The sequence below is a fragment of the Pleurodeles waltl genome, chromosome 1_2 (genome assembly GCF_031143425.1).
Source record: "Pleurodeles waltl isolate 20211129_DDA chromosome 1_2, aPleWal1.hap1.20221129, whole genome shotgun sequence".
Lineage (NCBI taxonomy): Eukaryota > Metazoa > Chordata > Amphibia > Caudata > Salamandridae > Pleurodeles > Pleurodeles waltl.
Genome location: NC_090437.1, coordinates 843,799,295 through 843,824,996, shown reverse-complemented (window position 1 = coordinate 843,824,996; position 25,702 = coordinate 843,799,295). Strand labels below are relative to the sequence as shown.

Sequence of the window (25,702 nt, the reverse complement as noted above, 5' to 3'; positions counted from 1 at the left end):
ACCCACTTCTTTGTTCAATATTAAAGAGGCACACACTTCCTTGCAACATCAAAGGTCATCGTTAGTAACCCATATTGATAGGCGTGTGACCCATATCAGAAAATGCGCTGTGCTCCAGTTAACCCAGCAAAATAAATAAAACGCTTATAGATATTTACAAATGTTTATTTTAAATTTACAAGATTGATTAAAGACCAACAAATATTTGTTCCGAACCTCCTTTTTATTTTTGTTTCTCAATTGTTTTAACTTTAAGAGGAATTGTACAAATCCACAGCTTTTGTCTGAAGCAAAGAGTTGAGTTTGTAAGGTACTGTTCGTAGAGTTGCTAAACATGACGAGCAATTTATTATCTGCACATATAAAAATATTTTGAGTCCAGTAAACGAAAATAACTTAGTAGGTTTTTGTCGTTTCATAGGCCTCTGGGAAGGGAACAGATATATGTCCTGATCCAGAGACAAGAGGCAAGATGCCGGCATTTGGCACAACATTCCACGAAAGCGTCAATGTAATATTCTGATTCCCTCTGTGAATACAAGACAGACATACATTAGAAACTGAAAAACGATTTTAAACAAAGCGGTTTTGTACCTCAATTCAAATGCAATAAAACCAGATGTGTAAGCCAAAATGCGAACCATGGTCAAAGTACTAGGCAAAAAGAAGCAGGTTTCAAAGTATGGTATACACTCTGTCCAGGCCTTCCATAATCATATCTGGGCACCTTCATAAAGGTTCTCTCAAGAGCAGTGCAACATCAAAAAGACGGACAGTGCAGACTAAAAATGCAGCTGAAGAGAAAAGCAATGGCAACCACAAATTCAGTTGATCCACCAGAATGTCCAGGGCAGCTGCAACAATAAACCTCACCCAGACCACTTTCTGATAAAAAGCCATTACTGAATGATGTTGTTTTAGGTGTACGCACATATGAGGAATATTAAGCATATGTAGACTAATCACTTATAATTCGGGTTCTTCTCTGGGGCTAAGTTGGTGTACATAAGATGAATAAAAGGATAAAATCGGTAAAGATGAGTCTGGTTTACATACAAGGAATTAGCTAAATCAGATAATTCTGCTTTTGTACCTATGCATATCCCAAACATCAGTATATTTGTCTTTATTTATGGGTAGACAGAGGTGTGTGAACCTGAGCCTGAAGAGTATGTCCCTCATTACGAGTCTGGTGGTCATAAGACCGCCAGACTCGCACTGGCGGTTGTACCGGCATATTATGTCTGAAGTGGAGCCGCCACAATCCGACCGTCGACAGCCTGGCGGTTGTAATCCTCCAGGGTGGCACAGCATGCAGCACTGCCCTGAGGATTATAACCCCCCAAACCGCCAGTGCAGGGGCTCCCATGGACAGCCCCGATGCGCTCTCCACTGCCCGAATTACGAGCAGTGGAAAGCACGGCGGGTGCTGTTGCACCGCCAAGATGCCGGTGGCTCGATTACGAGCCAGCGTCAATGTTAAGGCCCTGTTTCCCACCGGGCTGGCAGGTGGAAATGCTGTTTCCACTCGTCTGCCCAGCGGAAACTTGTAATTGGGCCAGCAGTGTTCTGGCCACAGTGGCAGTACAAGTTTGGGGGGCAGCTCCCGCCACCCGCCATATTCGTAATGAGGGCCAATATGTTTCATGTTGTCAGCAGACCTACTGCCAGTAATATTTATGATGGCTCCAGTTCTGTGGCAGGTGCTGTTAGTTGGATAAGCCAGCACAATTATTTTCACAGAAATCCTGACTGCAGGAAAGACAGCAGGACTCTGGAAAACGGTTTCTCCTAGTAGTGTTTTAGCAAAGGAAAGATATAGGACTACCTTGTGTTTCGACCATAAGGTCTTGCTTTTTCTATGAGGAAGACCTTGTGTTCGAAACGAAGAGAAGGAACTGGTGCAAGAATTTCAAATTCCTTTCTGAGCACTAAAAGGGGAAGGAATAGATGTCTGAACAGGTTGCACTGTGTTAGGCCTATCCATTAAACTAATTTCCATTCTAAACCCATAAAGCACAAAAGTGGAACACTAGTGATTTTAGAACGATGTTCGATTGTTATCTCCAGCACCAAGATATTGTATATTGTACCACCTTCTTCCATGAACCCTGTTTGATTCAAGGGGAGAAGTTAATTATTCATCCCAATCTGCAGCTTTTCTTACAACTGCATGGCATAATGTTTAGATCTGATGTCTATAAGAGCTATGAGCCTTTAGTTCCCCGGGTCTTCATGTTTGCTTTTTCTATGTAGGGGTTGAAAGACAAGGCTTGCCAAGATGCTGGAATAGCCCCAGTTACATAACGTCTATTATAAAGAGGGCACTGCCAATGTTCCCAATAGTTTCTCAACTTGATGGCAGGCTATTTGGGCGTGGCACCCCATCTAGTCTTCCAGGTGCTTTTTTTTTTTTTTTTAAACTTTTACTATTACTTCCACATTGGGCTCTGAGACTCACTGGTGACTAGACTCCTCAGATGTCATTGTTCTGTGTGCTGGCCCTGTACTGAAAAAGGGGAAAACATCCTTTAAAGTGAAGGTCAAAATCTTTGGTGCCATGGAGAGATTTCCTCTTGTGAGGGTAGGTCAGTCAGGGGACTGCCAGCAGTCCCTAAAGACAACAGGTTTTCTTGTCTCGGCCTTTAACAGTGGACATACTTAATATCACCCTTGAACACCATCGCCAAGGAATCACACCCTTCATACCTTGCCCTCCCAATAAATCATACCCTTAATTTCTTGTCCTGCCATGCCTTGGGGACAATCCGTCCATTACTAGCATTTTTCCAAGCTTTCTCATTGGTAAGACTAGGATTACAATGTGGCATCAACGTCTGGCCCATCTGCCTCTCATGTAGTCCGTCTGTCCGTCCGTCCGTCCGCTCTACACCCCCTCCAGATTTCAGATACTCAATGTATCCTGATTTTTTTACTAAGTGGCACTAAACACCAACACTCCTCTAAATAGCTATCATTCTAAGATGTGGTAGACTGCATGCAGCATGGGGGGAAAAGAGCCCCGAGACAAAGCTTGTCTAAACTTCCTTATGGCTTACATTTCAGTCTGGCCTTCTAGTCATGAACCACAAGAGCTTAGACCGCTCATAGAAAACTCGTCAGCACATGCTCCTCGATACACGTGACACCTGACCATTATTCTGGCAGAGGCCACCTAGATGAAAGTCTGGGTAAACATACTTCTGTGCTTTGGCCCAATGCCCTTTCTGCTTTACAGGCCAAGCAAGTGCAGCTGTTATGACCAAAATAAGGTAAAATAAGTTTTTCAATAAAGATCTGTCCAAAAATGCAGAGAAGTCAGATTGACGCACAGGCCCTTTTTTTGAGCACTTAAAACAAAGATGCTCAGAGTCTTTGGTCGAGGCAGTGGTTTTCACTGCGCTGGGTAAAGTAGCAATAGCTTTCATGAATTCTGGCTCCTTCAAAGAAGCAGCAGCCAGGGTGGGACCAACGGTTTCCACTCTGCCACATACCTCTTCCTCTAGAGGAGAAGAGAAGAATATGTACATGAAGCTCTGCCAAACTGCAACAGTTACAACAAAGGTGGCCCTGCTAAGCTTCTCCCCTCTTCCCTGAAATCTCTAAGGAGGATAAGGTTTTATCATTGTATCTTCAGGCCCATGGATGGGACAGTTTCAAATTTCCACAGACTTATCCTGCCCCCAACCCCTTCCACCTCTCCTACCTACCTCTACATGGACACAATTATAAGAAAGGTCGCCTTAAAAGTTGACATTCGCCAGGGAGCACAGAGTTCATTTGGCCACGAGGTCATTGTTGTGGGTGGAAAATGTAAGCAGTGTTCAGGTGAGAGCAAACTCTTGTTGTGAAAAAAGACTTGCTGGATTACAAAGCGCTGCATGATGTCAATGTACACAACAGTAGAACAGGGGAATGTTTAATTAATCTTATGCACAGGTGCTTTTGGGAGGTTGGTATCTGACAATGGCAGCAGAAATCTGGATATACCTTGTCGTCCAGGCTGAAGATAGATGACCTCCCTCTGAAGAAGGTTCTGGGTATTGGAGAACAAGACCTGGAGGGACTATATCATGGCTGCAGAATGCTCAGATGTGATAAGCATTTTCTCGAGAGCAGAGAACAAAGGATACTGAAAGAAAATGCATAACTCAACTTTCCCAACACGTTGAGAATAAGACAGTCTCGTAGGGGTCTGGGACCCTTTTTCACCCAGGATGCAAAGTTGTAATATTGTCTCGCATACATCATACATGCTTATGGCAGGATGCCCTGGGCTTCGAAAAGTTGAATATTAAAATTGTGGAGCTCCCATCCGAAGGCTGATTGCAGATTCCTGCAAAGACCTTTCAGCCTCAGAGTTAGCACTTCAACAAGAAAGGAAGCAGATCATGGGATATGGCCCACTTACTCAGTTAGCCAATATATGGCGGCACTTTTGATTTTTGATTTGCGCCCCATTACTGAAAGGGAGGAAAGGCTGCCCGAAATCAAAGCTCCTGTCCAAGATAGGGGCCAGCTTTCAGTTGTAGTGGAACAGAGTTCCACTTGTAAGGTAGGACAATCAAGAAAAATCAGCAATGGGTGTGACCTTTAAACACAGAAAAATCACATTAAATTCCAGCAAGTTTATGTGGAAACATATTTTAGATCAGTTGCATAAAAGTTTACTTGCAATTACCAACACTGTGCTAATGCATCCTCCCCTCGCCGGTCTCCTCTATCAGCAGAGGATAATAAACAAGAAACGCAGCTGGAGCAGTCTGAGGTGCCACACCTATCAGATTTGGAACGTGAGATTATCATTCACAATACATATGCCTACTCACTACTCTCTAATTGTCTATGCCTCCTTCTGGCGATCCCACCCTACCAAGTGGCCTTGGCTTAATCTCTCACTGGAGTCTTCTTTAAAAGTGTGCGGTTCTCTCACTCACACATTGGTGGTATGCTTCATTACAGGGCACTCCTTGCCAGCAACAAGAACCTCTCTTCAGGCTCTCCATTATATATTTTGATCTCATATTTTGTCTATTTTTTTATCTATCTGGTTTGGTATTCTCCTAGTGCTTGTATGAGGTCTAATACTGTTACATTGAAATGTTGGGGACAAGTGTTGTGCTTACTTCAGTTCCCCAATGTTACAAATATAAAAAGCACTCTCAATAGGATTGGGTAATGAAGTCGCCTTGCCTGTATACATCAACCTGTCAACATGTTTTGCACCCATCTCTAAACCTATCCGGTTGTTTGCATTCTTCAGGGCCATGTAGATCTCCTATTTGTTCCTTTTCATATGCTGCAAGTTAAAAACAAAATGAAAAAAAAAGCCAGATCTAACTGCAGATCAGTATAGTACCTGTTGATCAGCCATTTACAAGGATGATTGTTTACAAAATACGATGGCGCTTTGAACTAATTGTTTGTCATTATAAAAACAGTTGTTTCAATATTCCATTGTCGTTTTCACCTATGGTTAACCAACAACAATCACTAAACGTGTGTAAAAGCACCATTTTATGAGCATGCTGTGACATGCTTTTCTGTCACTTACCCGTAGCACATAACATTTTTGACCAACGGTCAGAGGGATGTGACAAAGCTATTCCCACTGTTAATATTTTCTCTATTTGGTCACAGTTTCAGAAATGTGCTATATATGGTGCATTTGGTATCGATGAACTGCACCCATTTGAAGCACAAATTTTAGTGGTCACCTTTTTTATGTATTTGTCTCATCTAATACCTAAGTGGGCACACTTCGCTGATCATTTGTGGTCTGGAGTGGGCCTGCGTCTTTTTGAGCAGGTTATGGGGTCATTGGTAAGAGATTTGCGATTAAGTCATCATGCGTCAGGCACAATCACCCTTCTGAAGATGATGGAAATGATTGTCCCATTCTCCATCTCAGGGTAAGATCTTCATATTTTTTGTGAGCAGCATATGTGCTGCCCTTTGGGGGAAGACTCCTACGATGGTCTATTGTTGTTGTTTTTTTAGTATAGGTCATCTATTAGGACGTGCTTACTTAAATGACATGTAGCAAGCTGTAATGTTCGTTTTTGTCAGACTATTGCTAGTTGATTTCTCCTTTTATTCAGCACTTTTATTTGGCCCAATGTGTAGAAGGTGAAGTCCAAAATTCATGTCCGTATTCAGAAATTTGAATAAAGGCAAGTTCCATCTAAAATGGAACACATGCCTCATTATTATAGTTTTCAAATTCCTGATTTCACCACATAGATGCATTAGAATGCTATCACTTACCGCAAATTACATGGAAGTTGTGGAATGATTTTGTGTTTTGAACATTTGTGCACGTTTGGATACAGCATATGGGGTTCTCCAGGAACAGTTCTGCATCAAAGGTAGCCCCAAGGATGCGGACCGTGTCAGGGAGACACAGCTCTTGCCGAGTTGGGAGTTGACAGAAATTAGAGGGCAGTGTCATAGGGATTTTGTTCACAGAACAGCAGAGGAATTTAGTTTTCCCTCGTTAAATCTGAGGGAATTTGTATTCAACCTGTTAATGTCTGTCATGCAGTTATGGAAGGTATCAACAACATCCTGCTGGTATCATTAATGGACAGAATCAGCTGCGTGTAATCAGCATAGTTAATTAGCCTGATATTATGGGCTTTGACAAGAGTAATGAGCAGCCTAATGTAAACATTAAAGAGGATAGGGCCAAGAGCCGAACCCTGTAGAACTCCATGTTGGATAGTTTTGAAAGCAGAGCAGTAAGAGAGGAAGGCAACCGCCTGACATCTACCTAAAAGACAGGAGCTTATCCACTTCAATACAGTCCCACCAATTCCAACCAAGGCTAGTCTATTCAAGAGGATTTTAATGGTTGACCGTATCAAAGGTGGCTGACAGATCAAGGAGTATAAGAACTAGTGGACTGGCTGCTGTCACCTTTAACCAGTAATCGTCCATGGCAAGGAGTAGGGCCGACTCAGTCCTATGCCCTTGCCTAGAGCTGAACTACTCCTCCTCTAAAAAAGAGGAGTCTTCCAAATAGTGGGACAACTTCCTGCAGACAAAGCACTCAAGTAATTTTACTTCAAAAGGAAGGAATGATATCAGCCTATTATTACTGGGGATCAATGGCTCTCTTTTCCACCTCCATGGGTCAGTCCCAGACTCGAATGATTGATTAGAAATCTGCAATGTAAGGGGGATCAGCTCATCTGCCCACTCTTTCCATACCCTATGTGGTAGAAGGTCAAGAGGAGAGCATGATGAGGTGGACATCGCAATGGCCCGAAAACCCTTCTCAGCTATTGGGTCGAAAATGTCAAACCTGTGAAAGAGATCTACATGACTGGGACTATTGCATGTTTCGATAATACTTTGCACCGTGACTTCGGTATTAAAGGAAATAGGTATAAATGATTGGTCCCTGGATGTGGTTCATTCAGACCCATTCCTATCAGTTCAAGGGTGCCTCAAATATCTCCAAAATGTTGCTTATCTTCCTCTCAAAGAAGTCAGCAAGATTGCTGCAGAGATCTTGTGAAGGAGTCATTTCCTCTTTTTGACACATGGGGTTTAGACAGATCACACAAGATGTCAACGACGTTCTTTGTGCTGTTCGGAGCAGTCATGATAGTAATGGCATAGTCTTCAGCCTTTGCTTACATACTTCCTTTTTATACTCAGAGGGTACATTAAACATTATTTATACTCTTCTGAATACGACCTTTGCCACTGCCTTTCAAGTTTTTTACAGGCTTGTTTTAACTCTTTTAAGGATGTGCTATACCACGGGGCAGAGGTTCTGGTTTAGGGCCAGGGGGTTGGGGGGGGGGGGGGGGGGGGGGGGTTAGGGGTGGGTTGGGTAATTTTTGGGGCGGGGGCTCGGAGTAGTTTTAGGGGTGGGGGGTTGGGGTGCTCTAGGTTTCATGGATGGGGTTGGGGTTGTTTTAGGTTTTGGGGGTAGGGTGGGGGTCATTTTCGGTTTTTGGGGGTAGGGTGGGGGTCAGTTTTGCGGAGGCAGTTTTAGGGGCAAGGGTGGGGGGGTTGGTGTGGTTTTAGGGGGGTGGAAGGTAGTGGTAATTTTTAGGGGTGGGGGTCAGGGGGGACGCATGCAGGAACAATGGATGCCTATCACTAATGCCTTTACCAGGAATGCCTTTACAATGAAAAATCGTTGTTAAGGCATTTGTGGTAAAGGCATTAGTGGTAACAACGAGGTCGTTGTTCCGACCTCGTTGTTCAGGCATTCGTTGTTCCGGCAGGCATCGTTCTGACATACATCCTTTTAAAGTTAGTGAGGAGTATTTCTGCATCACGTGTTGCTAAGATACCTTCTTCGAGGGTACAGCAATTTCCTCTACCGACCTCGGAGTTAAAAATATTAGAAAGGTTCAAAACCTGTCCACGTGCTTGCCTAGTGAGTTTATACTAGGCCCTGCCTTTCCTTGTTAAGGCGGAGCCCGACTTCGGAGCGTGAGGTTCTTTTATACTGAGTAGGAAGGCTATTAGTGTATGGTCGATACAGCACAAGGGTGAGATATATTATACTAGGAATAGCCCGTTAGGTGAAAAAATAAAGTCATGGTGTGCCCACCACCGGTGGGTAGGGTCTTGTACATACTTCTGTAGTTCCAGAATTTCACAGGCACCCTGTAGTTCTTTAAAAGGTAGTAAGAGATCCTCTCCGGTCTACATTTTAAAATCTCCTAGTAAAAAGAAATTAAATTGGGCCAGGGCCACATTAGAAATAACCTCAATCAGAGGTTTAAGGTGTGGGTTTGGGGAGCCTCGGGGTATAACAAAGGCACCTGAAAACATGGAGCCCCGTTCCGACTTCAAGTAAACTCCAATAGTTCAGGGCCCAATACTTCATCAGCATTGAGCACAGAGAGATTCCGTTTGTCTTTGTAGATTATGCCCACTCCTCCCCCTGTCTTATTTCTGTATGATTTGTGAAGAATTTAGTAATCCCAGAGTGGTCCACGTTTCAGTTATAAAAACTTCATCCAGATTCTCTGTATCAATTAACACATTTCTGTTGAGTGTTTCACTGGGGACCTGGGACTCAGCAGGCCACAACTCAGAGTAGTGGGCCTAATGGTATTCGTATAAAGAGAAGAGTTTATCCCTGCCTCACTGAGGAGTCTCAGGTTCACTGAGGAAAAGGTGTGGACTGAGGATTCTCAAATCTGTTTATCAATGGGCACCAGCGGACCCTTGAGTAGAATATACTAGACTCAGAATTAACAATGAGGGGCCCTACAGGCTCATATGCACATCAGGCAGCATGGCTGGTGGTCGGTGCGTGGACAGGCGCAGATGGCCCTGCCTTAAAGCACCTTCGGCACACCAGCGGTGCACCCACTGCACAGTTGCGCCAGCGTTTGCCCTCTGTAGTCTTCCTACCAGAAAGACTAGACCACCAACCAAGATAGCGACAAGCGCCTACTCCCTCCCACTCGTGAGGAAGGGAACTAAAGTCCATGCAGGCAAACAGTACAATATTTTAAAATGCTTTAAAATATTTGTTTAAAAGGATTACAAAATAATTTCTAAATGCCCCCAATCAGTTGCACTAATGTGTTATTTTAGCAGCTGTAACGTCAGTGGCGAATGCTGCCAAATTATGCCAAAACAAAAGTCCTTTTTCAAACCATGGCTACTCTTCATTTAGTACTCTTCTTTCCTGCATTACATCAGGTGTTCTGATATTGGTGACCACAAGCCTGCCTCCTTAAAATTATGATGGTCTATATTTGTCCAAAGGCCGAATAGTAGGATGTGCGATTTCCAGAAGTTCATATAGTGCTTTTTCCTGTGTAATGTCATGTTTGTTCTTTAGTTGAAACCAGTTTCCATGTTCAGGTTTTCAGATATTTTATCACAACATTGTGATAAACGTGTCAATAACGTTTCCGGGTGGCAACATTGGATGAAAGTGGGAATTTCTTTTCAGGCCACCCCCTCCTGCTTGGTACGTTAATACCTCTATCCACTGTAATTAAAACGTATTGATTTGCATAGTTGCCTGCAGTGAGACCAGATACATTTTCAAGTTAAAATAGATTTTGTAGAGTGTCAATATCTGCTGTCTGTAGAACTGTAGTTACTTTGTCATCCTATGTAAGCAGTTGTTCATTCTGTGGATTTAAATGAAAAACTATGTGCTGGTGGTAGTACAGGTAGGGCAGAAACTGATACTTAGACTCGAAATATATTGTAGTTTTTTTTATCGGTCATATTAAAGAAACGTTGATAACCGTTTTATCCATTTTTATTTCCTGCTTGAGGCCTTTCCTCCTATACTGCTCTATCTTCTTCTTCTTCCTCTTTGCTTGCACTGTCTTTTTGGTTGCAGTTTTTGGCCCAAAACATGCATATCTGTCCTAAAAATTGCAGTATTTCATCATCTATTTATCATCTATTGATGTGCTATCTTCCGAGCAGTGATGCAAAGTTGTGTTGCTTGATCTACAGTTGCCATTTTGGTTACTACTCTCCACAAATTTATAGACTGGGCCACATTTGCATTTTTTTTTATTTTAATCCCCAATAAACTTAACCGTTTATTTAAATGCCCATTCTGAAAATATCCTTTTATTTTTTTCTTTCAGGATTATACTGCTCATGTATTTTTTCCATCCTCTCTGTAGGCATGGAACATGAATGGCACAAACTTGCTAACTGCACGATAAGGGAGGGGTGTGCCAAGTCAGCAGCTTACTACATGACTAGACACAAGAGAAAAAAGTTGCATTTGAATCACTGCTCAATTTTTTTTTTAATTTAGTTTTATATTCGAACATTTATGACAAATTAGTATGGTTTGTTCCTTTAAAAGTTGCTGTTCAGTCAAGAGAAACAAAAGCAAGGCGCACTAAACCCAAGCAATCTTTTAAAATAAAATAAAAGCAAAGCAAATAGTGATATTGTAAACCAATACATTGGTTAAAATAATACAGACTGTAGATACTTACTTCAGACCATTTCCATCATCAAAGAAGAAGTACTTTGACTTTATGTCTTTCATTGTCAATAATGGATTATCTCCACGGAGGACGATTTTGTCCCATAGAACTACCTGATTTAAAGCCTAAAATGCAAATAAGGACATGGTAAAACAGCTCAGATTGTAGAACAGCATTTGATAAATATAGGTAGAGTGTATTCTTAGAAAATATATGATGCACAATGAATGTTCATTATATCAGATAAAGAGAGCCCTGCCAATGCAGGGTGGTATATATTTGACAGGCTTCAATGATCAAAATAAGTAAATAGAAAAACATTAGAACACAAACAAGTCTAAGAATAATTCATGAACAGGTATGTGTTATGTACATTTACAAATGTTACATTTGTTACAATTCAAAAGGTAGTAAATGTAATCACATTTTGGCCCTCATTACGAGTGCCCTCTTAAAACCAAAGGACCCTGTAACAGCAGTTACGTGCCCCACTGAATTTTTATTTCACAGTGAGATTTCTGCTGCTGAAAACTGACTGCTAAAATCTGTGTGTGAAAGTCTGGAAAAAATGAGAATTTGACAGGGTGGGGAATCAGATGCAGAATTAATGTTTCCTCCAATAATTCCTCATTTCGTACTGGGCCGCCAAGAGTCAACTCATAATGGGCCAGATTTTCTACATTGCTAGAGTTATTGCTTATCCACTGTATCAGTAACTTCAGGGGTAGGAGAAACCTGGCCCATTTTCCTGGTCACTCAACGAGGGCCTTAGTTAGTGGTAGTCTTCTATCCTCAAGGATCAAATATCTCCCAAGCAAGAATCCTAGCTTGTTGCTAAGGGGCTTTGTGGTCCTAAAAGGGAGACGCATGCAGAAGTACTCCATACCGAGCAAAGGTTCTGGTCCTGTGCCAGTGCCCAAGACCTCCAGGAAAGAGAGGAAAGCAGGAACAGGTTACAGGTGCACCAGGGGGAGATAACAGCTTGGCAACACAGAAGGCTGCAATAACTGGTGACTGATCGTCACAGTTGCATTCAGGTCATCACCATACAGCCCCTCATTTGATGACCTTGGAAGGATGCCCACTAGGCTTTGCCACTGAGAAGACGGAGGAACACCAAGCATGGCTTCATTGCTACTAAGGTTGTATACAACGAGCACTCAGTACCACGTACAATTTGTTCAAGATCCTTTGACATGCTTTATGTGCATGTAAATAGTGGCACAAGACCAACTCGCAACAACTATCACAAGCAACATGTCCTTTTAAGTTCTTCTAAATAAAATGAAAGTTTTAATTTGTCATTCCTGACCACTGATGTGATTGGTTAGGTTCCTCCTGTACAAAGCAGGTAAACGAGCAAGCAGACATTTATATATAAATTCATCCACATTATCATTTTCTATTCTTCTAATATAAAGGCTTGCATAGCCTAATGTACAAATACAAAATAAAAAGTTACCCATCTGCATTTTAATAGCCAACTTGGTGTCCCCAGTTAATTATCTTTGAAAAACTCTTCAGACACCAAAGTGGCAGACGAGAGCACTTATTATACTAGCATCTGAATTTCAGATTCCCAGTAGTACCTTCTGGAAGGGATAATATCATGGCATGGCTTGCACTACCTGCATCCTTTGCCCTTTGTTAAAAAGAATCACAAACACTTGAAGGGAAATCTTGTATTAAATAATGTGTCAAAAAAGCTAAATGATCAAAAAAGAAAAGTGAAGAACAAATCATTTTGAATATTAAAACAAACATACCAATAACAACTGTAGAGACTAAAGTAAAGATCACAATTAACGTTTTTGGAAAAACAGGATTTAAACAGGCAATCGTATTCATAAAGAAAGAATGTGGGATAGATACTTACATTATTTCTCGTAGAATATTCAGCAGACAAGTATAAGAATAACTGCTTAACATTCCAGTCAAATATTGGCAGCAGATGTGAGTTGTCAAAGTTAAAGAAAAAAGTGTGTAACTGTTATTCACCAATTTACAAATCATTCAAGATTTATGAAAGCCTGCAAGTCACAATTCACGTAATTTCAGCCAGAAAGAATTTGTTTTAATCTGTTTAATTTTGACAAAATAGTGATAAAGTGTGCTAAGACAAATTATAAATAAAGGCATATCAAGCGGAGGCAGATAAATGTAACTTATAAAATGGTATCAAGTCAAGACAATGTCTGCCAAGCAAGAGCTAGATTGGGGAATTTAAAAAAAAAAAAAAAAAATGGATCACTGCCAAAGAAAGGACCTACTAGGTCAATGATTAGGCATCCATACCACCTAACAGAATGTCAGCTAGTAAGTCAATGGAACATGTCACCCTCACTTGCCAAGGATCAGTCCTCTTCAGTTGCTTTTTTGGTCAGCTCCCTTCAGCCATCGCATGTTTGAATTCTCTAACGTTTGAATCAACTTAAAGAGTACTGTGGTTGTTTCCCTTTTGCAGTTTACATTCTGTGTAAACATTTGGTAACAGCGGATTCCTTCTATGAGGTTAGACCATCTCTAGCCACTACCAATCAGCATCACACACCAGCTGTCCATGTGATGTGTGTGCAGAAGGAGAGGCCGAAGACAGCAAAGCAAACCCTAACAGAGAAACTATGTTATCATTTATGAAGCTCAGCAGGGGAACGGCATGCATCGCGCGCCTCTGTACCAAGCACAAGGACCCTACTGCGTCATTGCAGGAAACCCTTCAGCCAACACAAAGAAATTACAAAGAATAGCTTTAAGATGAGAAGCTGTGCTGCTCATGCCTTTTACCCTTGGCACGTGGGTCCTTGAACTACTTAATTTGTACCATTACGACAGACTGAACCAGTGCAATGGACCTGATGAAACCAGATACTTACTTGTTGGGCTGGATATAAAGTCAAACTTGAGAACAAGTTTACAGAACTGGCCCTGCTATTAGTCAAGAGTTTAAACACAATACGTTGGAGGTCCCCCATGGCGCCAACAATTACAGGCAGGTTGTCTGAACATGTAATATGGGATGAAACTTAGAACAACGTGTTTGACTACACAAGCAGAAGGCATGAAGGAAACGCTGGAGGAATGCAAATCTGGACAAACCCATACTGAAGTTAAATGAGGAGAAATGCAATGATTAATCACTTGAGTACGTGGAGACAACATGAACGGTATGTAAATCTATAACAGTATGTTAATACAGAAAGCACACGCATAAGCAATATGGAATAACCAAATGACTACTGGCTGTCCGGAATACAGCACAAGAGCTTGGTATAATTTACAAACTGGAGAAGACCCAGAGCAGCTGTTGGAAATACTCATCTTGAATGCAGATCCCAAACCACTGTTGCATAGTCCAGGGAGGGAACTAGCCCTCGGATGGCTAAATGATACAGAGACATACACTGTATAAATACTGGTTTTGTGAATATGATGCCTATTTATTAATATCTATGAGGCATACACTGCATATGAGGCTTTGCTGCATAATGCAAACAAAATATGAACCAGTAGGATGCACAGTTCAGACTATATTTTATGTATTATTCAATAAAGATATTAAACCAATAGACACAGCGCACTGAAAACACACAATCAGTGAAGTTTTAATTTAAGGATATGTGTACAAAGTGAATGACGAATGAGAGGTCAGAATGGGGAAACATGACACCAATTTAATATTCTCCATTTAATGTGACGGTAAGGGCAATATTTACTTTACCAGAAATGTATTTTAGTTTCTGAACAAATGTGTTACTTCAGTTGGAGCTGGAATGGGGTAAAACTGCCACAAAGGGCTCTACACCCTCCAGCTATCAAACAACATAATTTTTCTGTTCGTGCTATCAGAGAGACGCCTTGCCCGGAACCTGGAACCGTTGGAGATGTCGTCCTGCATCCGGGCGAAGCCTCGCCTGGAGATTCGACTCGCCTCACCCCCATCAGGGTTGAAGCAGAGCGGAGCAGTGCACCCCACTGCAGCGCCTGCTGCCCGGACCCCGGAATCGAGTGCCACGGTGGCAGTGCAGCAGTCGCGGATTCCATCTGGCCGGTCCCCTGGTCTCCCAGCACAAGTGAGGCGCGAGTAAGGGGGTTGGGGGCACTGCAGGAGCACTGCAGAAGCAGCCTGTAGCTCCACCCACTGGACCCCTATGGAAGCGGCCCGACAGGGTGCGGCTTGTGTGGAGGGGGGGGTTGGGGGGGGGGGGGGGTTTGGGGAGGGGAGTGAGTGGGGAGCGGTCACCACCAAAGCGCCACCGTAACCCCGCCACAACAGCCACTGGAAAGAAGCCCCCACCTCCGCAAGAACTCCGAGGAGTGGTGGAAGTGGTGGAGGCGCGGACCAGACAGACCAGGCAGGACCCACCACGGTTGCTGGCGTAGCAGCTCAGCAGCAGCGGCACAGCAGTAGCCCCATTCCCGGCGCAGAATTCACAGAGAATTCAAGAAAGGGCAAACACAGGTCAGGGGTAAGAGCACAGGAGTGTTACGGAGAGGGTGTGGTCCCCAGCGCACCGAGGCGCCAGCACAAAACGAGTTGTGCCCAAGCCCAGCCCAGCCGAAGGCAAGCAGGAATCAAGCCAAGGACGCTCAGCGGCAGGGGCAAGGGACAAGCAAGGTGTGAGGTGCTACTGATACTGCTATCAAAGCCATTAAAGCAGTAAGTAGGAGGAGAAGGAAGGAGGACCGCGACAGTAGTGAGGAGGTGAGGAGCAGAGAGGCGGGCGGGGCTTGGTAAGGGGAGAGAGACAGTGATTCGCACGCCAACCTCCCTCCACCTTCAGCGTCACGATATATCATATTCAGCACACAACCAACCACACAATCCGGCCACCTCCACAAGAAAGTGGGATAGCCAGCACGGCATTACGGAGCACAGCAGCAACGTTGGTGCAGATTTGCAGGCGTGCTAGTGGGGGTACAATGTGATTTGTCTAGGGTCAGGAATACCACGAGAGGAGAGTGGGACGTCAAAACCAGAATTAATTAAACAACAACAGCTCAGCCCTCAAACTGAGGTCAGGACGTGAAAGACAAGTGACAACAAGAGCAAACAAGCGGAGAGGGACACAGACGGGGTAAACGTCGAAAAAAGTAAAGGCAAACGCAGCAAGGGAAAATACAGCACTAATATCTCCCGTCGCAAGAATGTTTGACAAACTACAGAAAATCCCAGAAAAAAATAATTTCCTAAAGGACCCAGTAGGGATAATCTTCTCCACCCCAAAAGATACAAACTTACTTACTGCTCCAATTACACCAATAAAATCCAGCCCCGTGAAGGCGGAGGATATAAAGATCAATATAAGAGAGAACTCACAGCAAAGCAAACTAAAATGTCCTGCAAGTAAGCGAGAACATGAAAATAAGGAGAAAACGGAAGATAGTGCAATGGGGGTCGGTAAGCGACACAGATCTCTTATCAATTCTGCCAGAATCCCCATTCCAGCAAAACGGAGAATAAAAATGCCCTGCTGAGAAATGGGCAGCCAGCACCAATAGAAGTAATTGTGGAAGTGACTGGGAACAAAATAGGGGAAACCAAGGGACAAGTATTAAAATCAGAGGGAAAGGATAACACAGAAATAATTGAAATGAAAACGGAGGGTGATGATAAAGAAATGGGAAAATATGTGCCCCACCAAAATAGCACGAAGTCTAAAGTTCAACAAGCGACACAGCTCACACACGTTAGCCAAGAAAACCCAAGAGACAAACGAAGTAAGACACTAGGGGCCAGATGTAGCAAACGATTACGACGCGCAAACGGGCCGATTCGCAATTTGCGACAGTGCAAAATCGGAAATGGGATGCAAAAAGCCCATTTCCGACTCGCAAAAAGCGATGGGACCCGTTTGCAAGTCGCATCCGGTGCGACCCCATTTTGCGACCCGCAAATTGCAAGTCGCAATTTGCGAGTCGCAAACCTTATGCAATTGCAACTCGCAAATTGCGACTAGTCGCAAAAAGCCCAGTTTGCATGTCCCATTTACCACTAACTCAGACCAGGTGGTAACCATTACCAAAGTATAAAAGGGGACCCAGAAGGCATCTGGGTTACTCAAGATGGCGGAGATATACCTGATAGCAGTGAGGAGGAGAGTCTACGCAGCCCAGCAGAGGAGGAGGAGGGGCCACAGACAGGAGAAGATATATAGAACCAGGCAGACTCTTTTTCAGCAAACTGAAGAGGAGATCTATGACAAATACCGCCTTAGCAGCGCAGCCATTCTAGAATTAATAGATTTACTGAAACTACAGCTAGAACACAAGACTCTGCGTGGCTGCGCCATCCCTACGCATGTGCAAGTACTATGCGCACTGCACCTCTTGGCCTCAGGGAGCTATCAGGGGGTCATTGCCGTGGCAGGTGGGGTATCCCAAAGTGCAGTGTCAAGGTTCCTCAGGGCATTCCTAGATGCCTTAGTCACGCACATGTCTCACTTCATATACTTACCAAGGAATGAGGCAGAAATTAACAGCACCAAGCTGGACTTTTACTGCATTGCCCACTTTCCTCATGTCATAGGGTGTGTAGGGACACACATTCAAATATGCCCCCCTGCTAATCTGGAACACATTTTCCACAACAGGAAGTGTACCCACTCACTCAACATACAGGTTGTTTGTGATGCCCATTATGTCATCACGGACATCGTAGCTAAGTTGCCTGGCAGTACCCATGACTCATACATTTTTAAGCATAGTGGGATACATCAACGCCTGGAACGTGGGGAATTTGGAGACGGTTACCTCCTAGGTAGAGCCACAGACACTTGCAGACATACACACAGGTCACTGTGCACGACAATCTGGACTTCCTAACCGTGTACTTTTGTGCCCAACAGGTGACAGTGCATATGCTCTCAGGCCTTGGATCATGACTCAGTTTTTAACACCCAGAACTGAATCAGAGAGGCAATACAACAGTGCGCATAAGAGGACCAGGAACCTGATCGAGCGCACCTTCGGACTGCTGAAGGCAAGATTCAGATGCCTCCACCGCAGTGGAGGCACCCTCCAATACACCCCCATTACCGCTTTCAAAATTGTGGTCGCATGCGCCATCCTCCACAACATAGCCACCCGACGTGGGCTACCTCTCACCCCTGCAGAGCCAGATCCTGATGATGAAGAGCAAGAACAACCACATCGCCATCATGGGGATAGGAGTCTAGCTAATCAAGGCAGACTGAGACGGGACCACATTGCAACGCAATATTTTGGACGGTACGTGTCAACTCCCACCATGCTCACCTATTAACCATTTGTTAAGTGGAACAAAAATAACTGTTTTATTAATGTCATGAAGAAACTATATACAAGTTGAAATTGTCCATGGGCAGGAAAATGCCAACCAGTCATGTGGCACATTAACGCCATGTGCCACATTAATCTGTCCTGGCTGTTATCTATGATCTCCTGCCCCTCCTGCCAGCCTGGCTGGTCCCTGCTGCGTCCATGGTGCTCTGCCTACCACTCCTCAGCACCCTATTGTGAGTGGCAGAGACACTGCTCACTGTTGAGCCCTCCTCCCAGGTGTATTTGTTAACTTCCTGGCTGTGATGTCATCATCATGTGCCAGGAAGTGTTTCCAGAGTGTTCTGGTATGCTTTCTGGAGTGTTCTGCTGCATCTGCAAGCAATTTTGAAGGTATTCGCAATTTGCGACACCCACTCGCTAATTGCGAGTTCGTTTTTTGCACACTCGCAAACAGCGACCTCGCAAACTGCGGACTCGCACACAGCGTTGCGAGTCCGGCTGCGAGTCGCAAAATCGGATCGCTTTTTTTTCTGGCATTCCAATTTGAGACTCGCATTTTGCGAGTCGCATCAACTCGCAAAATGCGAGTCGCAATTTTTATTTTTGCTACATCTGGCCCTAGATGTATGGGAAGTGGTGTTCAAAACATCACAACTGACACTTGAGGCACTAACATATCAATCAAATAAAATGGATGTCCAGATAGAACTATTAAACATAATAGCAACTTCAATATCAGGTACTGACCAGAAATTGGTGGATCTAAATAATCTGATTATTCGAGCACAAACCTTGGCAGAAACAACAAATATAGAATGTGCGTGTGCCCAGATAGTGGAAAAATTAAAACAAATCCCTGAAGTCCTAAGTACTATTATAGAGGATATAAAAAAGAATAATCTTACAGGGCACAGTAAAAAAAAAACAGAGAACGAAAGGGACATGTGTTACAACCAGAGGAGGGAAGACCATGAAAAAAAAGTAAATGAAGTAACAAAAGGCATCGAAGATGACTCCCCTGGACATCTCAAACAGAGCATTATAGGAAAAAAGGAGAGCAACAACCAAACGACGAGGCAGAAAATCCGGAAAAATCCATGGTGTTCAAGCAACAAGGAAAAAACCATGCACTGGCAGGGGGGACAACAAAAAAAAAAAAAGAGGAAGAAACTGCATAAAGCAAGAAGGAAACAACAAATAAGCTCAGCAAAATTAGAATTCTTAATTGCAAGGCAAAAGATGGAAAAAAGCTGTGAGTCAACACTAGAAACAGCGAAACAGGAGAAAGAACAAACAAAATCTTTCCCAATCTTTCAAAAGCACGATAAGGGAAATGAGGATAACACCAGGAGGCTAGCAGATGTCAAATCAACTAGGGGAGCAAATCACGCAAAATCCACAATGAAAGCAGAGAAGTCTCATTACAATTCCCGCAAGCGACAGGGAGAACTCAATTTCTGTATTGAGCCCACAAAAACAGCAGCTAAATGAAACTCCCAAAAATATGGAAATTACAGGGAATAAAGCAATTAACTACCAACCTCAGCAGATAAACAGCGAGGGGAATAATAAGGACAGGAATAAGCAGCCTCCAGACTTAAATGAGTATGCGTCAAAAGTGCAAGGTATAATTGGGAAAGACATGATTTGCCAACTACTGGATTATGAAGATGAAGGAAGCAGGAAATGGGGAAAAAAAGAGGCGGGACTAAAGCTACAGGAAGAAGCTCAAGGGGAAGAGAAGACCAGAACACCAACATAGAAAGCCTGAATGTTTCAGATAAATTAATGTTTATTCCCACATATAAATCTAGAGGTGCACATGACATTTTGAACAGGGGTAATATATTAAATTTACTGCATGCAATTCTAGCACTGACAAACATAACATCATACGATATAGTGTCAATTGAATTTCTGGAACTTACAGAGGGGAGTGTACAGGAAGCCACTATGGCATCATTTCAAAATAGCTCACTGGCCCAGGCAGTGATGAGAGAAAAATCTATATTTGCGGCCTGGGGAATACAAGTATCAACACCCATAAAAGATATGTATCCAGAACCGTTTTTGATAGTAAGATCCAAGAACAGGGGAGGTCAATCATACTCAGTTCTTAGAGAGGCGAAAGGAAGGATGGAAAAGCCAGATGAGAGTCAAGACGTATACACCAGAGAGGGAAAGGAAAGCCCAATAATAGTAAATGCAGGTTGGATTACTGAGGTACTACATGGAAAGTGTAGGACATGATCTATTGGGTATAGCGGGGAAAGTAGATCATGGAATATAAACAGAGCACAAACTAAGACCCAGAAGAAAGATATAGCCGTGATGCTTGAAGGAAGTCAAATTATATGCCTCCAAGAAACATGGGCAACTGAACACCTCCAATATAGTAGGGTATGCAGGATATTATAGACCGGCAACAAAAATTAACAAACAGGGGAGACCAAAAGGAGGCTTAGCAATTTTTATAGAAATACCGCTCAGAATAAAAGCAGTTCAGGTACCTATAGCAAATAATACTAATATCCTGATACTAAAACTAAATAATTTGAGGGAAGATACACAAATTCCTTTATATAGAATAAATGTGTATTTTCCCCCAAACGATAAAATAAAGTCCACAATAGTGAACAAGTTATGTGAGGTTATAATGGGCGTACTACAGGAACAAAATGTACCAGACATAATATTAACAGGAGATTTTAATATGGACTTGATGCACATTTCGGAGTGTGAAGAGCAAGCAATCCAACAAGATTATGTATGGTCAATTCCCCCCCCAAAGGAATAGGGATCACTGTAGAAGAACATATGATAAAAGGGCAAACTCCTTAATAAAGGACCTGGAGTCCCTAGGGATGAGAACCCTAAATGGGAGATTTCCCTCAGATACTCCTCCGGAGTGGACCTATTACTCACCCTCTGCTTGCTCCATAATAGATTATACAATAGTAACGCTAAATCTCTGGGGAAGGATAAAATTCTTCAGTATAAAAAAATAAAAAAATCAAGTAGCGATCAGGGAAAGCAGAAAATGGTGCTTGTAACACAAATACAATATTACCAACAGTTTACCTCGTGGGCGGGGGAAGACACCACAATAAATTATCGAAGGCTAATTCGGTCTAGTGAAGTGAGCACCCAAGTAAAAGAGTTAGCTGAAACGTTAGTAAAGAAAATTCTATCAAATGGATATGGCAACAAGGTTAAACAGTGGGGGAATTTCCTTAATAGTTTAATAGAAAAGGGAGTTGCAAAGAGGCCCCTTAGGGGTCCGCAAGTAAGATTAAAGGAGGAGACACAGGAAGAATAAAAATTATCCATAACCGTTCAGAAGTTAAGAAAAGAAAAGAATAAACTGCAAAGGAAAATTATGAAAGACCCACAGAATAAAGAACTACAGCATAGCTTCCGGAAGGTAAAAAAAAAGAGTTTGCAAAAACTAATCTGGGAAGAAAAAAGGGAAAGAAATAATGAGCTCTGGGCAAAGATACTATTTTTGGTTAAACAAAACAATGCAAGAGAGTTCTGGAAAACAGTAAATGGAATAAATCGGCCTCAAAGACCAGTAGTAAACTCCAATATAGCAGAACAGAGATGGGTTCAATTTTTAAATGAAATATTCAAACCAATAACAATAGGACCTAGTAAGTAAGTATCAGAAATGGGGGCATAGAAAACAAAGATAGCATTATAGACACCTTTCAACATAATCAAATAAGAGAAATAGTATTAAAGTCCAGGAAGGACGGTGCACCAGGACCAAATGGCCTTCCTCAAGCTTTGTATTTGTCAAATACTGATTTATGGATACCAGTACTAACCACGGTTTATAACTGTGTGCTACAACTACAGATAGTACCAGATTCATGGCGGGGGTCTATAATAAACCCAGTTTACAAGAAAGGCAACAGAGATGCACCAGAAAATTACCGACTAATTATTTTGCTAGTCTACTTCTAAATGAACTAAGAGAATGGGCAACGGATAGAAATATTGTCCCTCTAAATCAAACTGGATTCACACAAGGAGTAGGAACAGAACCCAACATACTAGCATTATCCATGTTAATGGATAAATAAATTCAAAAGAAGTTACCAATGTATCTCTGCTTTGTTGATTTTAAATCAGCCTTTGACTCCGTAAATCGAAACTTGTTATGGAGGAAGCTTACAGAATTGGGCATTCCATCTAGTCTTCTTAAAGCTATACAGCTCCTGTACACTGACACTTGGGTGAGGATACGGATAGTCTTGTCAAGAAAAATAGATACCTTTCAAGGACTAAAGCAAGGCTGTGTCCTCACACCCTATATTTTTAATTTGTTTTAGCAGGTTTATCAGAAGAACTAGAAGCAGTAAACTCACATGCACCGAGTTTAGGCCAGACAATGATATCTAATCTGCTATATGCGGAAGATGTAGTTCTGATAAGTCAAACACAAGTCGGGCTTCAAAGATTACTGGGAGTGCTTGCAAATTATTCAAAGCAAAATGGTTTGATAGTAAATTTAGAAAAAACGAAGGTAATGGAATGTAGCTGTAGGATAAAAAAAATATATATATAGATGGTCCTTGAATGAAGAACAGGTAGAATTAGACCATTCCTATTGCTACCTGGGAGTGCGGTTTGATGAACGGGGGTGCTTTACCCAATATAGGGAGGAGTTAAACAGGAAAGGTCTAACACTGCACATTGCGCTATCAAAACTAAAAAGAACATTGAATGGCCCGAGCATTACACCATTACTGAAGGTGATATCAGCCAAATTGGCACCTAGTTTAACATATGGCAGTGTTGCACTGAGAGGACGCGATGAACTATGTCTAAATACAAGTATAATAAGAACATATAGACAGTTATTTCTCATTCCTCCAAATGCATCACCAGCACAAATACGATTGGAGTTCGGGCGAATGCATCAAACAATAGAAAGGAAAGGGGCCTATATGAAAACTTGGCACAGAATAAAAACCAATAAGCGGAATGACCAGCTTCAGGTTTTGTGGCAAGAACTCAAAAAAAAAATAATAATAATAATAATAATCGGCGAGCATCCGGCTGCGCTCTATCTAAAAAATGGCAATAAATGAATTAGGGCTGCAAGAAAGCTGGGAATGCAACCTAACTGTAGCATGTTTCAAAAGAGTAGTAAAGAACAAAACCAAGATGTTATCTCTACTGAAGGATAAAGAAATATTATCAAAAAGATCGCATGCTTGGGGGTGTATTAAATGAGTATAAATGTCTACGACAGCAGCTCTATTTCGAAGAAGGCTGGTCCCCTGCTCTAAGAATGGAATTTCTGCATATCCGACTAGGGAAGTTACCTGGTGATGAAAAAGATTATGTGGGGGGGGGGGGGGGGGGGAGGAGAGCCCTAAGGTAGTGTGTAGGTTATGTAATAAGGGTAAGTGGAATATGATTCACCTTTTATGTCTGTGCCCCGACCTAGAGAGGAAATGCTTGCTAAAAGCGCATTTTAATCAACGTGGCATAAGGACATGCAGACAAGCAGTAATAGCATGCCTAAAACCAGGTGACCCAATCTTGAACTCACATATGGTGAAACCTTTAAAGAAGGCTAAGAAGAAATGTTTAGGGAAATTAATAGAAGGATGAGACAGGAGCAGGACAAACAAGGAAAATGCGCTGTATACATTTTTTTACCTTTTTAAGTCATATTTATTAAATGTAAGTTATGTATTTTTATATGTAAAAAATTCCCTGATTTTATGTTGACAATATTTTGCACATCATTGTAATGGTTTTAATTAACTGTACAATAAAGATTCATTCATTCAACAGAATTTTTCTCTCCAGTTTGACCAACAGAGTTTTATGATGCCAGGCTTGAATTTGTGAAGAACGGTGTTTAGGCGACCATCTAAAATATTCTTGTCCTGATCATCCCACAAACCTAACATATTTTGTGTATCACCAACATACAGCTCATTTGACAAGTTCAGGAACCGCCTAGCCCCACTTTGGTGGGGACATAAATATCAGACATGTAGGCGTTTGTTCAAGACGTCCCATATCTAGCCTGACTTTTAATCTACTGTATACATTATATCAGGTTCCTTGATAAAACTGAGGGAGGTGGAGGGGTGATATTAATGGAACTTAGTAGCCTCCACTGTGAAAGTTCCACGACTCTGCATTTCTCATTTTGCCAGTTCAGATACATAAAATATCCTGACATGAAATTGATATGGTGGAACCATCACTTAGAAGGGATGGCCATGAAAGTATTGCAGTCTGCCGCTGACTATAATTAAAATACAGCATTTGCTGGAAAACTTGGTATTGACTCAAGAGACTTGTTTTTTTGCACCAATCAGCGGCTACATGTATCAGCTGTAGAACACAAGCTTTGAAAGCCAATTGCTGTATTAGTTATTCCCCTTGCCAAGCGTTTAATTAAGGCAAAACTGGCTGGCAGAGAAGTTTGATTAGAACACTTTGTCCACACTGAAGCTTCATTAGATCAAATGTGCTTCTGTCTGATAAAGGTACCAAGAACCAGGTTTTAAGTACACGTCATGTCTTTAGTGACCCAATCACACTGTTCATGAAGGGAAAAAAAAAAAAAGACCCCAGCACTGTGTATACTGGGCAGGTGAAAGGAGCAATGTAATGAAAATAGGATGAGAAAAACCAAGCTTTCACAATTCTGTCCAAACTGTTCAAGTTTAGAAGAAATTATTTCTTAAATATATCCAGAACCAAACCTATCTACACAAATGTGAGCTTAGGGTATGTGATCTTCTTCACACAACCCCAGCAGCTGCCTCTAGTCTTTCTGCACTCCCAAGGACTAACAGCAGTCGCTGTATTAGTCAGCAGACCTGCCTATAGGAATTGGTCTCTGACAACAAATATTACACTACACAGTACCCCTTCTTAACCACCAGGTTAAGTTCATCAATGAGCGTCAAGAGGTCATCAAGAAAAGCCAGAAACCACTTACATGATGAGAAATTTTAGTTCACCCCAATACCAATGTGTGAAATGAATGCTGCCTCGCAGACCCAATCCCCTCTATGCCAGGTCCTAACCGTGAAACTCACGCCACTTAATACTTCAATTGGACATTTTCTTGAATATTTACCCAATTACAAGCATTTCAATAAGTTTTTCTAAGGATTTATTCATTTTAGGGCCCTAAAGCCCTACTGAACAGTTACCCCTTCTGTTCATATTGTAATGGTGTTGCTTACGTTTGGAATTAAAGCAATTTCAGTATAATTAATTTTAGTTCTTTAAATTCTCATTAGATCTTATGTTATTCGACATACTTTTTTTTTTTTTTTTTTTTTTTAACATGCAGGTTGTGCTTCTCACTACTTAACATGTGCAAGCCTTTACTTAAACTAAGCTAACAAAGCACAGATGAAGAGTAATCTAGAAATACAATGGTCCATTAGGAAGCTTCATGTAACATTTGTGGGGGAAGTTGTCACGTTGAAACAAAGTGCAAAATA

The 25,702-nt window shown here is 42.1% G+C and overlaps 1 protein-coding gene across 1 annotated transcript in view; it reads right to left on the bottom strand.

Moving 5' to 3' along the window:
• Nucleotides 1-204: 204 nt before the first annotated feature.
• Nucleotides 205-25,702, bottom strand: part of SPCS3 (signal peptidase complex subunit 3) — a 32,706-nt gene continuing 7,208 nt past the window's right edge. Inside the window, exons 3-5 of the mRNA XM_069244669.1 lie at nucleotides 12,826-12,902; nucleotides 10,959-11,074; nucleotides 205-529 (exon numbers count right to left, since the gene is read on the bottom strand). Coding sequence (XP_069100770.1) covers nucleotides 397-529; nucleotides 10,959-11,074; nucleotides 12,826-12,902 — 326 coding nt within the window. The 3' untranslated portion in view covers nucleotides 205-396. The remainder of the gene's footprint in view (nucleotides 530-10,958; nucleotides 11,075-12,825; nucleotides 12,903-25,702) is intronic.